The following is a 15,069-nucleotide window of genomic DNA, read 5'->3' on the forward strand; positions in this document are numbered from 1 at the left end:
ACCTCACCTTTTTTGTGTTCAGTTGGTGAAAGCAAAGGGTGGTGAAAGCAGGTGAAATCTGCCCCCCAGCCACCAAATGGAAGGAGAAATGTCCTGAAAATAAAGGGCAACCATTAAGCTTGAATGGTGTAACTCATGTGTCTGAGATAGATTAGGCCTGTTCGCCACACAGGCCTCATCTCTTATCAGTAGGAGAGTGACTTCTACTATCTGAAAATGGCCTCCTTCATTTTGCTTCTTTTTACCTCAAAACCACTAGGACTCAGTACTGGCTTTTGAAAAATGAGATTTAGGAGAAATACCTATTGGGCTATACTTGATGGGAAAGAGCACCAAGGAGCAATTGTGTCTGCTACCTAGGCTATCCCTGATTTCCAGAGGTTCTCAGAGCTTGAGCAGAAGTACCAGTCATGTCAACAGAAAACTCCTCAAGAGTCCTCAGCTGCTAAGGGCACAACATCCTCCCAAGCGGTGGTCCTCCCCTGCAGAATGTACAAGTTCCTGTGAGTCAGGGCCAGCCCAAGACATTTTGCTGCCTGAGGAGAAGGACAAGATAGTGCCTCCCTCCCTGCCATTGTGCATACAGAAGCTGAGTGGACTGGCAGTTGAATCTTACTTCAACACTGGTGATGGGACGCCTTCTACTATATCTGGCGGTAGCAGGTTAGCTTAGAGGGTGCAGGGGAGTCCATGTGGCACACAGAGCTCTGTCCTCTAACACTTTGCTGCCACTCACTCACCGCTCTACTTGGCTACCCCCCCAACCCAAGCATCCACCACCAGAGGCAGCTGTCCCACCCTTCCTAATGGTAGGGCCAGCCCAGTTGTGAGTCTTAAGTTCTCCAGGTAAGGGTCAGGCCACGCGAAGGGGGTATAACAACTTCCTTCACTCATGGTCAGTTTTGTACATATTCAGTGTAGAAAATGCCCCTCTCAAGAGCACTTCACAAATATATCTGGCCACTCCCACAGGTCACCTTCCCCTTCCTCTTCTTCCAGGCAAGGCACATACTTAGAATCAAGGACCAGGGTACTTATGAGCACATATTCAGCCCAGGAATTTGTTTTTGTACCAGTACTGAGCCACAGTCCTTCCACATTCAAAAAATCCATGACTGGTGCCTCCCCTCACTCTGCTTCTCTTATTGGTGTTTTTGCAATTGCTTTGGGTAGATCTTCACTTTGATTTTGGTTACATCTGCAAAGAGCCAGTGTTGTGTAGCAGTTACAGTGTCCAACTAGGACTGGGGAGGCCCAGGTTCAAATTCCAACTCAGCCAAGAATCCGGAATGAGAAGCCCTGGTAAGTTGCGGGATAAAAGGCCTGGTGTGGAGAAGCCCTGAGTGACAGCAGAAGAGTAAGATGGAATGAAAGTGGCAGTTCAGTTTGTAATCTGCCGTGTTTTCCCACTGCTTCTTCCATCTTTTTTCTTACTGAGAACAATTGGTTAAGGAAGAAGAGAGAAAATAAGTGTACAATGCCTTCTGAGTGTTAGCACAAGGACCCCTCTGTCTGGAAAGCACTGTAAAACTTCCCAGTGGCAGTGGTCAGACCATGACTAAAAAGGGGTAGACCAAGTTCTTCCACTCAAGAGTCCATTTTGCAGTTGTGCAGTCAGTGCACAAAACTTCCCTCTCAGGAGCACTTCACAGAAATATGTTCCCTTTCCCACAACTCTCCCTCCCTCTCCCCGTCCCCTTGTCATATCCTTATTAAGAAATGAGATTTGTTTGAGCACATATTCAGACCAGGACTATGTTTTTTGCATCAGAACTAAGCCCACAGTCCTTCCACACACACAAATCCATGATTGATGCTTCTCTTCCTCCTTACTTCAAGCAGCCCAATTCACAAAACCAACTGAGCCTTGTTAAACAGCTTACCACCACTGGGGGAGAGAATGGTCAGACTGGCAAAAGCTAGGTGTTGTTTGGGAGATATATATATAGCATATATTCTGGAAGCAGCGGGTGGAGGGGAGACAACAGGTGCTGTGGAAGATCTGTAGCGGTGGCTAGAGGAGATAAATGGGAGTGAAAGACACTTATGGAGAATGAATGTGGTATTGAACGTAGACAACAGAGAAAGTGAAAACAAACCTGAATGAGAAGAATCCCCCCCGTCCCGCCTCAGCTACCCAGGAAGGGATTTTCAGAATTGTTTGCTGCTCTGTTGCAAATCAGGTACTAGACCCTGATCAATGTTCAACATGTCCACTTTTAAAACGGGTTAGATCATATGTGCTAATTCCTCTGGCAGAGGGAGGAATTGGGCAAATCAGTTGGAAGAGATGTCATAATAAATTTTTGTTTTCTAGCAAACAAAGGGACTCCATAGGAGATAACGGCCAAGCCCCAAGTGTGGATTTGAAACCCTCAGGTTGACCTGGAAGAAAACTGAAGGTCTCCTTGACCCTGCAGGAAGAAAACCAATTTGGGAAAGGGTGGTTTTGAGTAGGGAAAATGCCCAGAGACTGAAGGATTACAAAGCTCTTCCTCAAGCTGTTTCTCTGCACAAGCTTGCAGCTTCATGTGCTGTATTTGGTGAGGTCGCGCATCATTGCATGATTGTTTTGGATTAACTGTCCTGTTCCCCCCCACACCCACACAATCTACCAGGAAGAATTCTGATCATGAATCTCCCTCCCAGCGTTTCCTCTAGTTTGGCCCCGGCTTGCACATGTGCAAGAATTTCCTGTCTTTAGTAGCTGGAGACTGTTTGTTCAAATTCTCTTCCCTTCCCTGGTAATACAGTGTGATGGTTAGATCTGGTGCTGACTCCAGGCTTTTGAGGGCCCTTGCTTGGGTAAGACATCCTCAATGGGCCCCCTCCCTCAATGAGTCTACTTTCTCACTGCCATCGTCACCAGCTGCTGTTTCTCCTCCTCCTCTTTCTTATCACTGCTACCACTTGCTTGCTTGACAGGCAGAGAGCCAGGAAGCAAGTAGGCAGTGACATCTACTGTTCCTCCTTTTCACTACCACTGTTGTCTGGACCAGAGTGAGGGGCAGGTGAATAAGAAAGTTGCAATGGTGAAGAGGAGGAGCAAGTCCAGGGGGTCTTGTCAGTGGACCCCTGCTGGGGTTTGGGCTCGTGGCCAGTGCCCAACCATTCCTACCTTTGGCACCAGTCCTGGTTGGATCCAGATTCCATCCTACATGAGTGGAAAGTCTGTTGCGCAACTGCTACAACCTTTCCCCCTGTTGCACGATGTTGCTCTCCTAACACCAAGATCCTGATCCAGCGTACTGGGTTCCATGAGTGCTAGGCTCTTCTTGCACAATGTTATGCAGCATATCACACAATGTGCTTTACCCAATACGTGCGCGTTTGCTTTAAGGCCAGAGTCCAATCCGTGACTAATGGGTTTGCGCATGGTTGTAGGACTACCTGGTATGGTGTGGGAGAGAGCTGGGCTTGTAGCTCTCCTCCAAGCAATTAGAGCAAGTCCAGGCCTACTGTTACTGATGAGCAGCTGCTAGCAGCAGGCCACAAATCACTGGCTGCATAGCTAGGCAGATCTGCAGTGTTGTTCTTATGGGACAAGGGGGGAACCTCGTTTGTCACAATGGAATTCATGCTGTGCCACCGCTTGTGCAACATTTTGCAGAACTGCAGTGCAGTTACAGCTATTCCACAAGTGCACAGCAGGATCGAACCCTGAAACTACAGGGCCAATCCAAGATATTTTGCTCCCTGAGGCCAAATACCAACAGGTGCTTCTGTTCCCATGTCAAGGTGCACAGTACCTAAGGCTGGTCAAGTTGTTTTGGAACTGAGACAGAAAATCCCATAAGCACTTTTTCCTGCGAGTAAAAACACAGTAATGATAATGATAAAAATAGATTAAGTAACTAAGCATTTGTTTCCCTTTCAGCACACCCAAAATCAGCTGCCTGAGGCAACCACCTCACTCTGCCTAATGGTAGGGCTTGCCGGTGAAACTAGGTTTGGAATGGATATTAAGGTAATTGTCAATTTGTGTTGCACTTTTAGTGGACATTGTGGCGCAAACTAGCTACAAAAAAGCTCGGTTTATCCTGACCTAGGAGAGATCCAGGACATATCTACAAGAAAGCCTTGAATATGTTTAATTCTCTTTTTCCTGGGGAATGTACTTTTGTGAGGGAAGCCTAGAGATTCCTGAGAATTCTCAGCACCTCACCAAAATATAGTTCCCAAGATTCTTTCAAAGATGCCATGACAAATAAAGTGGTATAAAACTGATATATGTATGGACTGTAGATAAGCTTTCAGAATCAGCTGGCAATGGCTATGGAATTGCAGTGAGTTCTCCCTCTTGAGATTCGAAGAATGAAAACTGCCAGTTTTCAAGCCTGAAACTTGTACTCTTTGATCTGAAATCCTTTCACCATAACTGTAGCTGTATCGATACTATTGTTGGTTACTCAGTGTTGAGGCAAAGAGTAAGTAAGTACCTCTTCTGCGTTTCATCCAGGTCTAAACCTTAGGGCTGAAACACAGTTCAATGGCTCTGTCTGGACCAGCAAGGGATTTATACTGAGTGAGCTGAAATTTTAACATTTTATTTGAGATAGACTCTCAAATAAAATGTTAAAATTTCAGCTCATTCATAAGCTCACTCATCTTGTAAGCTCTTAACTAACTGCTTTTGGAGTCCATGTGTACTGCAAATGGCATCTCAGATTGGAGCAGACAGTTTTGCGGATCAGATGGAGGCACTGTTTGGCAGTGGGGTGCCAACATCTCCCAATGACAGAGGTGTCCGCTTTAGTGGTGATGAGAAAGCTTTGTAGGGGGCAGAGCTGGGAAGATCCCAAGAAGGAAAGAGTTCCAGATGTTAGCAGGATAGAATAAATGATGACACAACAGACATGTCTAGAGTTCTACTTGTGCCTCTTTATTGGGAGAAACTTGTACATTTGTAAAACAGCGACTCGCGCTCATAAAGTTATGGGATGATAAGCCCCTCCCAGGAAGATCCTTGGCTGGGTCCCAGTGAGAGCCCCATGCAGCCTGCAGGCCTGCACCCCCTGGAATCACACACATTTCCAGCAGGCAGGCGGGTGGATGTTATCCTCAACATCCTAATCCCTCTACAGCAGCCAAAAGCCTTGATGCTCTTGGCTTTTTAAATTGATCTACACAAAATTTTGTTTTCGTTGGAGGGTGGGGAGAAGGGGAGAGCATTTGCAGCATCGTCCTGTGAGTGCCACCTCTCTGCCTAAATATGCACCCCCAGAAGTACAGGCACATGTCCCTAAATGTAGGGCATGGCTCCATGAGGGATCTTTACGCGTCTAACAGTGCATGCTGGGGACCCTCTGGTTTGCTACATCGGGGCTGAAACCTGTAGCTGGGGATCTGGGGCATTCCCTTTGCTCCGCAAAGACAGCACAAGGTGGTTTGATTGGCTTTTTCCTGTTGCACCTTTACTCAGAGCCCTACCACAAAGCTAGAGGTTGACGCACCTTTCTGCTCCTCCCCCACTGTGCTTCGGGAAGACCAATCCCCAGCACTTGAGGATTAATCAGTCCCGCCCCCCTGCCCCCGAACTGGACAGTTCTGCTACGAGTGCGTCGGTCTGTGGGCCTGAGTCCTAGGAGACGGTGTGAGCTCGTATCATCCTCTTGGTGTTGTACGGGACCCCTAGGGATTTGAAGCCCCTCACTCCTTCCTTTCTCCTGGGGGTGGGGTGGTTATTTTTGGCTTGGACCCTGAATGCTGTTGGAGGAGGATGGGTGGACAATGCAGGGAACGGGAAAGGCTATACATCTGGGAAGTGAGCGCCCTAGGGAAACTCGGGCTTTGTTGCTGCCAGCAGCCTCCTGCTGAGTCTGTCTCTGCACTTGGGCCGGGAGGAAACCTGAGATTTTGATGTCTATATCAGCACCTGGTCTTACCAGCAGTTCTTGGCAACACCAGCAGGTGGCTGCTGCAGCAATGAAGCACTGAATATCAGGCTAAAAACCACAGGCCCCAAACAGTTATGTACAAATATACAGTTGTGAGGAGTAAGGGAGGAGTGAAGGGTGGCCAGCCATGGGGTGGTGGTGCCTATATGCTAAAAGGGCACATCGTGGTTCTCCCTTGTGAGGGCAGAGTTTAAGGTCTTGAACCCTGTTGTGGGCTCAGTCCCAGTGTGGACAGCAACAAGCGGACAACAGGGCCCATGGCACTGCTCAACAGTAGTGAATGGGACACAGAATCCCTTTTCTGCCCTGAGACACCCCTGTGTGTGTGTAATATTGTGATGAGTGTGTAATGCATGTTTGTAAGGGTTGGGGAGTGGGTGTAAGTAGGGATACTAATGCTGGACAGGACTGTACAAAGTGAAAGGTGTTGGAAGGAACTTTATGACCACCAGGTGGAGCTCGTGGCAGAGGCAGATGTTGCCACATAGGGTTGCGAACAGCTGGTTGGTTGGTGCTACCACATCAGACTAGGCTCTGGAATAGACTTTTGCCTCTCCCTTCTGAGACAGCATCTTTGCTTCCGAGCATATTCCATGTTCCCCATCACCCTTCCTCCCACTTTGGCGCTCAGGACAGACTGCCCCAGTCAAGCCTGTTTCCTATCAGTGGAGCATTTCAGAGGCCTTTCTGCCTCCCTGATCTTGGCAGCTGATGCTCTCTCTGTGCTTCATTATTGGGGTGGGGGGTGGGGAAGGCACTGAGCCTTAGGGAGGAGGGTCAGCTGGACTGGGCAGCTAACAGGACAAGGGGTTATGGGAGAAAGGGGGCTAAAAGCATCAAATGCTTTTTGAAAACCTTAAGAGGTGGAAGAAGGTAGTTTGGGCCTGGCCTTGGGACTTGGAAGGGCTCTTAGCACAGGGTAGGACCTGCTGTGCCCAAAGCTGCTTTGGAAGCACTGCCGCCCACTGGTGGGAAGCGGTGCCCGAACTGGACTAGCAAGCAAAGTCTTCAAAGACCCCTTGGGCCGAGTAGTGGTGGCGATGGTGATGGTTCGGCAGGAGGCCCGTGGGGTAGGTGCCCTCAGAGTGACGACCCAGGGTCTCGCAGGGGCTCTGCAAGAGAAGACACAGCACGGCACCCGTTACCATTTTCCTGCCAACATCAGCTTAGCCCCCGCCCCCCCCCCCGGGTTGGGCTCCCCCTGGCTCTGCCCCAGTCAGTTGCTTTTTCTCTGGAAATGAGGGATGTGCCTGCATGAGCATTCTGCTGAAGCTTCCTAAGAGGAAATGGAGATCAACAGTTCTAGGAAACCTGTGTGTTACAAGAAAGTATCAGAGACATGGAGCCGCCATAGCTTTCCATTGTTCTGCAATATGATGTCATCACACTATGCATTGCCCCACCCCTGCCATCCAATGCTGTGAGGAGGGATGAGCCAATGCAGTGCAGTGACATCACATCGTGGATTCTGTCCAACTAGATCAGCAGTGGGGAACTGCTGGGCTCTCCAGATGTTGGACTCCAACTCCCATCAGCTCCAGCCAGCATGGGCATTGGGAGTTGTAGTTCAGCAACATCTGGAGAACCACATATTCCTACTCCTGAACTAGATACTACAAGGAAGAGGAGGGAGGAAGTGACATGGAACAGCTGCAACACTTTTTCTCTCATAATATCTAGTTATACCACTAACTAGTTACTTTCTTCTACTGTGGCAGAAAAAGTCAGGAGCTGGTGAGATTGTGGCCCAGAGTGGCAAACTTTGGACAATATCTGCCACTCCTAAACAGCAGCCCAATTTTGCTCTCTAATACAGGCCTTCAGTGTGCTCCACAAGGACCTGCCTTTCCTTTTGCCTAGTCCCCCATTTCCTCTACCATCCAGCAGTATTATTCCTTTCTGGTGATGGTTCATTATCCTGATCAGCTTTACCTTCAACCCCCTGGCTGTTCCTTAAAAGTCTGAGGTGGATCTCTCTCTCTCTCTCTCTCTCTCACACACACACACACACACACAAACACAGAGCGAGAGAGAGCACTAGCTTATGGAGCAGGAGTCCAGACACATTGGGGGTGGGGTGGGGGTGCCACACTCAGCCATGCCAAATGAGATCAAGATGTTGAAAATAATTACTGATGTGGATTTAAAATGGTTAGGAACATCCACAAATGAAATGAAGTGATAACTCCACAGGGCAAAGCTATACCATGGCATGTTTCACATCACTGAATTCAGGGAGGCCCTGTGAACTCAGAAACCATGCTTTGGGGATGAATACTATTCAAAAAGAAAATTTATTAGGGAGATTAAAATGTCTGATCTCATTCATTATGGTCCAGGCAGATGACACGTAGCTGAATAAGTATCAGTAGAAGTATAAACTGAATAAGGTTAGTGGGAACAATTCATGTTGATTAAGTAGTAATTCCAGTGTTAATAAAATGTGAGGTTTCCAGGCAGGAAACATATTTTAGATCCTTAACATCAGGGGTCTAAATGTATCAGCACTTATAATATGGAGATCTCTGAGGCTATGTACAGATGACAAGTCTTTAGACTCATAGGTGGTATGTGGGAATATCACTGCCCACACTACACACGTTTATTTTATTTTATATACACTCCCTTCATTAGTGATTTTATTTTTTTTTAGTAAAGGGTATATACATACGTATTGATTTATTTTGCGTATCTGCTATTATCACATAGCCTTTTAAAAATGAAACAAATATATAGTGCAGGGCTACCTGCTCCCACAGAACTATATCCCACCATTTAAAAGGACATTTTCTTATTTTTAAACTCCATTTCCTTTTGAATGCTAGGTGAAAAAAGGAGTGAAAATGATTAGACCAGATTTATAATCTGGTCTAGTCAATTTTACGACACTATTTACTTGTATGGGATGGGATGACGACATGGCTGCAATTAAGGAACAAGAAAAAAGTTCCTGTTCTTTCCAGTAAAATTTCACACACTTCTTCATAATGTTTTTTCAGTTATAAAGCTACCATTGCTGGATCAGGGTTAGTGATAGATTAAGGTGGGAGTTGCTACCATGGCTTTTCAGAAATGTTAGCCTATGCACAGCCTAAGATGGCTTTTACAAACAAGAAAAATAACAGAGTTAGCATTTCAAAGACTCCCAACATCCAATAACTGGCATTTCAAGCAGAGCATCCTATGAAGCATTTAAACACATGCCTCTCAATACTACTGCTGTAACTGCCTTGAGGAGAGGAAGTGAGGACCAGTGGGGAACTGGGACCAGTGGCAGCTCCTGGTGTGTGACCTGAAGGGCTGTCGGACTAGCCTTGGCTCATGAGCATGGTGTAACATTGAATCAGCAGTTTGTAGCCACAAAGTGAAAAAAGCAGGGTATGATTTTGGCAGTGTAACTAGCAAGTGGAATAAGATCATAAGAAAAGTCATGCTGGATTAGATCAAGGGCCTTTCTAGTCCTGCATTCTGTTCCCACAGCGGCCAGCCAGATGCCCATGGGAAGCCCCCTGAAAGGGCATAAGGGCAATAGCGGTGGTTAAACCTTTGTTAAAAAACCCTCCCTACACCCCACTGAACTGGATAATTTCCAGACGGTCTCCCATACTCCATTCTTGGGCAATGTGCTGGAGTGTGTGGTGGCGTCTCAGCTCCAGGGATTTCTGGATGAGATGGATTATCTAGATCCATTTCAGTCTGGCTTCAGGCCTGGTTATGGGGTGGAGACTGCTTTGGCTGCCTTGGTGGACAATCTACACTGGGAACTGGACTGGGGAAGTGTGTCCCTGTTGGTTCTGCTGCACCTTTCAGCAGCTCTCTATACCATCGATCTTGGTATCCTTCTGAGGTGCCTCCCTGAGGTGGGACTGGGAGGCCATGTTATGCAGTGGCTCTGGTCCTTCTTGGAGAGGTGATCTCAGAAGGTGGTGCTGCAGGATTCCTGTTTGATGCTGTGGCCGTTGGTCTGTGGTGTTCCTCAGGGTTCCATCTTATCCCCCATGCTATTTAACATGTACATGAAGCCACTGGGATTGTCCAGAGTTTGGGGGTTTGGTGCCACCAGTATGCTGATGACACCCAACTCTATGTCGCTTTTCCATCTAAATCCAAGGAAACTGTTCTGCTTCTAAATCAGTGCCTGATGTCAGTAATGGACTGGATGAGGGCAAACAAATTGAAACTTAATCCAGACAAGACAGAAGTACTGTGGTCAGTCGAAAGGCAGATCAGGGAATAGGGATTCAACCTGTGCTCAATGGAGTTACACTCTCCCTGAAGACCCAGGCTCGCAGTTTGGGTGTACTTTTAGACTCGGCCTTGAAACTGGATGCCTAGGTTTTGGTGGTAGCTAAAAGTGCATTTGCACAGCTGAGGCTACTATGTCAACTACGCCCATTCTCAGAGATGTCTGATCTGACCATGGTCACACATGTCTTGGTTACGTCCTGTTTGGACAACTGTAATGCACTCTACGTGGGATTGCCTTTGAAAACTGTTGAGAAATTTCAGCTGGTCCAGAATGCTGTGGCCAGACTGTTGACCTGGACCAGTTACAGGGAGCATGCAATTCCCTTGTTACAAGAGCTTCACTGGCTACTGGTCTGTTTCTGGGCAGAATTCAAAGTGCTGACAGCTACCTGACAGACTGCCTTCTCCCATATGAGCCTGCCTGGTTCCTAAGATCTTCTGGAGGGGCCCTTCTTTTGACCCCGCCACCTTCAGAGGCATGTTTGTTGGCAACCTGCAAGAGGTCCTTTTTGGTGGCCGTTCCTAGGCTGTGGAACTCCCTCCCAAGGGAGGCTAGGTTTGCTCCCTCTCTGTTGTCCTGCCACTTGCAGGAAAAGGCCACTTCATTCAAGAAGGGATTTTGCCTTTAAATGGGTCTGCTGGGTTGAGTGATGTTTTTAATAATATTTTTTCTGTAATCTTTATGTTTTTATTGTGTTTTAATGTATTGTTGTAATCAATTTTAATTGGTTCTGCAAGCCTCGAGTGCCATGTTTTTGTAGAAAGGCACAAATAAATACATAAATAGCACCCTCCCGTCCATATTCCCAGCAACTGGTACTGAGAGACATACTGCCTCTTATAATGGAGGTAATATAAAGCCATCATGGCTAGTAGACATTGATAGAGTTATTCTTCATGAAACAGAACTGGATGCCCACTAGCCTAGGGGTGTTTCTTTAGCTGCAGCAGCATAAACCAATGTCTCCTCTACAAGAATTGAAGCAGCTCTGAGGTTGGCTGAGGGACACAAACTGGCACAGTGAAACAGGTGAGGGTCACCCACCTATGTGTTGGTCATCTGCTATCTCAATGAGTCCAACTTTGTAAAAGACCAACCCACCCTCCCAAATTAGGGAGGGCTCCCTGAATCCTAGGTCCATGTTAGGGAGCAGAAAGTGCTGGAGAAAAGGCTTCCTCCTATCCCACTTGGCTGCATGACCACCTTGCTGGGTTGCTACCACCTTTCCCACAGACAGGTTCCCCAGGCACTTGACTTGGAAAAGAGGAGCCGTTATTGGGTTGCAAAGAGGTTGTGATTCTGTCCACACGGTGGTGCTGTAACAACACAGCTTATCAGCTATGCTGGACCTTATCTTGCACTAGCTGTTTACCACAGATAAGTGTTGATTTGAGGCATCTGTTTCATGTATCTAACCTGGAGGGTCCATGGAGTAACATAAGCCTGTCCTGCATTTGCCTGATTTAATTTACATCAATGTGGTAATGACGTAGTATAACATTCCAAAGGTATATATGGCTCCACTGCTTCTGCTCCTGCCACAAAATAATGTTTGTCTGAGGTCCTCCCCATTCATCCCTCCCACCCCCTGCAATTAGAATCTGCACAGATGCCCGAATTTAGCTTTCACATTTTCCATGTTGGGAAATTGGAAAAAACAACGTTAAAAAAACCCCAAAAACTAAAAAGTGCAATTATCAGTATGTGGTTGGTTTAAATTACAAGGAGCTCCCTTATGGGCCCATCTAGCCCTGCACTGCCTGTTCTTAACTGGTAGGAGACTCTGCAGAGTCTCAGGCAAAGGGCTTTCTAAGCCCTGCTACCTGAGACTTTGAGCAAAAACGCCATGGACTGAACACTGAGTTCTTTTATGTGGAAAATACATGTCCTACCATTGAGCTAGGTAGGGCTTATCATCTTGATTTCTACAATTTGTACAAATGAAAGCTGAACCAATGCACAGCTGCACAATTACTGCAGGAAAGGGTTTTTAAAAAAACACATGAAGGGGAGAGAGGGAGATGGAAACCAGAAATCACAGTCAGGTGTCCTTAGGGGGCAGCTTTGTTGCCCCAGAATAACCTATGTGTAGACCATGGGTGCAGGCAGTTAAGGAGCCTATGACCAAATGCATGTTGTTGCACTACTGAACTGCATGGAGGGAGCACAGTGCACACACTGAACCGAGCTCACATGCAGTGAAGACCTTCCCCATGCCAGGAGTAACCCTGGAATGTTTGGCTTCAATTCTGCTCTCACAGAAATCAACAGCAAAACTCTTATCAGTTTTAATTGATCAGGATTGCAGCTTTCAGGTCCAAAATCAAGATGAGAACAAAGGACTTCCTTCAGGGGCTTGGGTCTAGATGTAAGCCTATAAATCCACAGCTGCTTAAGTGGAATACAAAATGTTGCTCTCTCTCATCTTGGCCACTGCCCTAGAAATGAGCACAGCCATTTCTGGTGCTACAGGAATCTGCCCAGGGGCCTTGGTGCTGCTGCTGCTCTATGGGACTCTTTCTCCCTGTGGTATCCAATCAGCCAACTCATCAGGGATGGCAGCGGAACCTTTGCAGCACTAAAGCCCTCTCTGGGGAGTTCTCTGGCTGCAGCTTTATTTACAGCCCTTGATGCTGTCGGGTTGAATTCCAAGGATTTCTAGCTTTTTATTGACTTAAATGTTGGCAGCAGCAGGAAATTAAAGTAAACTCAGCTGCTAATTAGTTATTCCTTGTCCAACGGCTCCAGAGCCAGCCAAAAATCAGCATGTTTGATGGGCCTTCACTGGCTTTGCCTCCTGTATTTTATCTTTATATAACATCAGGGCTCCAGGGATACGGAATGCACCAGCAGAACGGCTCACACTCATACCATAACACAGGCATATGATATATGTCACTCATTCGCAAACATGCTCGCATGAGATTAGAGGCAAGCAGTGCAGCTCTCTCTCTCTCTCAGACAAGCGTGCGCGCACACGCGCGCACAGACACACACACACAGAGTTCAGTGCCAGCTCCAAGATTTGGGGAGCCTTTAACTTGGAAGATGGAAGGCATGCAACCTAGAATTCTCTCATCCTGCTTCTGATCTTCTTGGGTCCTCTTTGTAAAGTGGGAAAGGCAGTGCTGTCGAGATGGCAAGCGCTTCGCTGACTGGTGAGCCCCAGGGAACACCCAACCACACCATTCTCTGGAACTAGGCGTGATTATTTCATTTCATTTCATTTCTTATATTATATTATATTATATTATATTTCTATGCCACTCCATAGCTGAAGCTCTCTGGGTGGTTCACAAAAATGTAAAAAACCATTAAAATACATTATATAAAGTATAAACCCATTTACGTAATGACATAGAACAAATAGCACACACCATAACAACATATATCTAAAACAATCAGCCAGAGACAATCAAAGAGACGCATTATATGCTGCCAAATGCTTGAGAGAAGAGGAAAGTTTTAACCTGGTACCGAAAAGATGACAATGTTGGTGCCAGGCAGGCCTCACCAGGGAAATTATTCCATAAATGGGGGGCCACCACCGAGAAGGAGCTCTCCGTTGTTGCTGCCCTCCAGGCCTCCCTTGGAAGAGGTTCCTGGACAAGGGCCTTAGAAACAGAGTGTAGTGTATGGGTCAGTTCATGCCAGGAGAGGTGTTCCATCAGGTACTGTGACCCTGAGCCGTGTAAGGCTTTTGTCAAGGGCTCCTTGGAGGGCTCTCAGTCTAATCCAGTAGCCAAGTCCGGACACAGACAAAGGGATTCTTTTCAAAGCTTTATTCTTCTTTTATAACTTAACAGCTCTACAGGTAGCAACTAGATCTGAGCAGCAGCATCCCTATGCCCTAAGTTAGAACAGTTGGTCCCCGTTTGAAGGGCAATTACTGGCAGACCCCTGAATATAAGGACCAGGGAGAATCCCTCCCCTTTTCCCTTGGATCCTCTGGGCGCAACCGTTCTTTGAGCGTGAACCATTTGGCGCCGCTCTCTGCGTCTGCGCCACGCATCCCCCGCAGTCTGCTATCTGTGCTGAGTCACTCCCTGAACTGCTTTCTAAACTAAAAATGTGGGTAAGAAGAAGCTCCGTCAGCTGTTGGTCCTGGGAAAAAAGGAGCGTGCTCCTCTCCCAAAGGAGCGACTGCTCTTCCTCAGCATCAGAACTACTCTGGGATTCTATGGGCTCAGTGTCCACCCTGACAGCTTTATAGATCAAAACCAGCACTTTGAATTGGGCTTGGAAGCATATAGGCAGCCAGTCCAAGTGGGCCAGAATCAGTCTTATATGTTCGGACCTTCTGGTTCCCATTATCAGTCCGGCTGCCGCATTTTGCACAAGCTGCAGTTTCTGAATCGTCTTCAAAGGCAGCTGCATGTAGAGTGAACTGCAGTAATCTAAGTTGGAGGTTACCAGAGCATAAACAATCGAAGCCAAGTTATCCCTGTCCAGATAGGGGTGTAGCTGGGCCACCAACTGAAGTTGGTAGAAGGCACTCTTGTGTCACTGAGGCTACTTGAGCCTCAAGTGACAAAGATGGCTCCAAGAAGGCCTCCAAGCTACAAACCTGCTCCTTGAGCACCCTCCATCCGGTCAGGAGAACCACCCACCAACAGCATCTCAGTCTTGTCTGGATTGGGTCTCAGTTTGTTAGCCTTCATCCAGTCCATTGTCGCAGCCAGGCACCAATTTAGCACATCCACAGCCTCACCTGAAGAAGATGAAAAGGAGAAATAGAGCAGCATGTCATCAGCATACTGATGACAATGCACTCCAAAACTTCAAATGACTGCACTCAGTGGTTTCATATAGATGTTGAATAACATGGGGGTCAAAAACAATCCCTGTGGAACACCATACTGGAGAATCCACAGGGCTGAGCAATATCCCCCAAGTACCACTTCCTGGAGCCGACTATCCAAG

The 15,069-nt window shown here is 47.1% G+C and overlaps 1 protein-coding gene across 6 annotated transcripts in view; it reads right to left on the reverse strand.

Moving 5' to 3' along the window:
* Window positions 1-4,861: 4,861 nt before the first annotated feature.
* ASIC4 (acid sensing ion channel subunit family member 4) overlaps window positions 4,862-15,069 on the reverse strand; it is a 104,507-nt gene continuing 94,299 nt past the window's right edge. For 2 of the 6 annotated variants that reach the window (XM_084804790.1, XM_084804768.1), the window contains exon 11: window positions 7,057-14,857. Coding sequence is in view for 2 of the 6 variants with exons in the window: in XM_084804800.1 (XP_084660926.1) it covers window positions 6,890-7,009 (120 nt within the window). In the remaining 4 variants the exon portion in view is untranslated. Of the gene's footprint in view, window positions 7,010-7,056; window positions 14,858-15,069 lie in introns of those variants that run through there. The other 4 variants (XR_014783835.1, XM_084804800.1, XM_084804782.1 and 1 more) reach the window with 4 other exon arrangements.

This window comes from Heloderma suspectum, chromosome 1, assembly GCF_057233095.1.
Source record: "Heloderma suspectum isolate Gila_16-S chromosome 1, 16-S_ref, whole genome shotgun sequence".
In the NCBI taxonomy this organism is placed as follows: Eukaryota; Metazoa; Chordata; class Lepidosauria; order Squamata; family Helodermatidae; genus Heloderma; species Heloderma suspectum.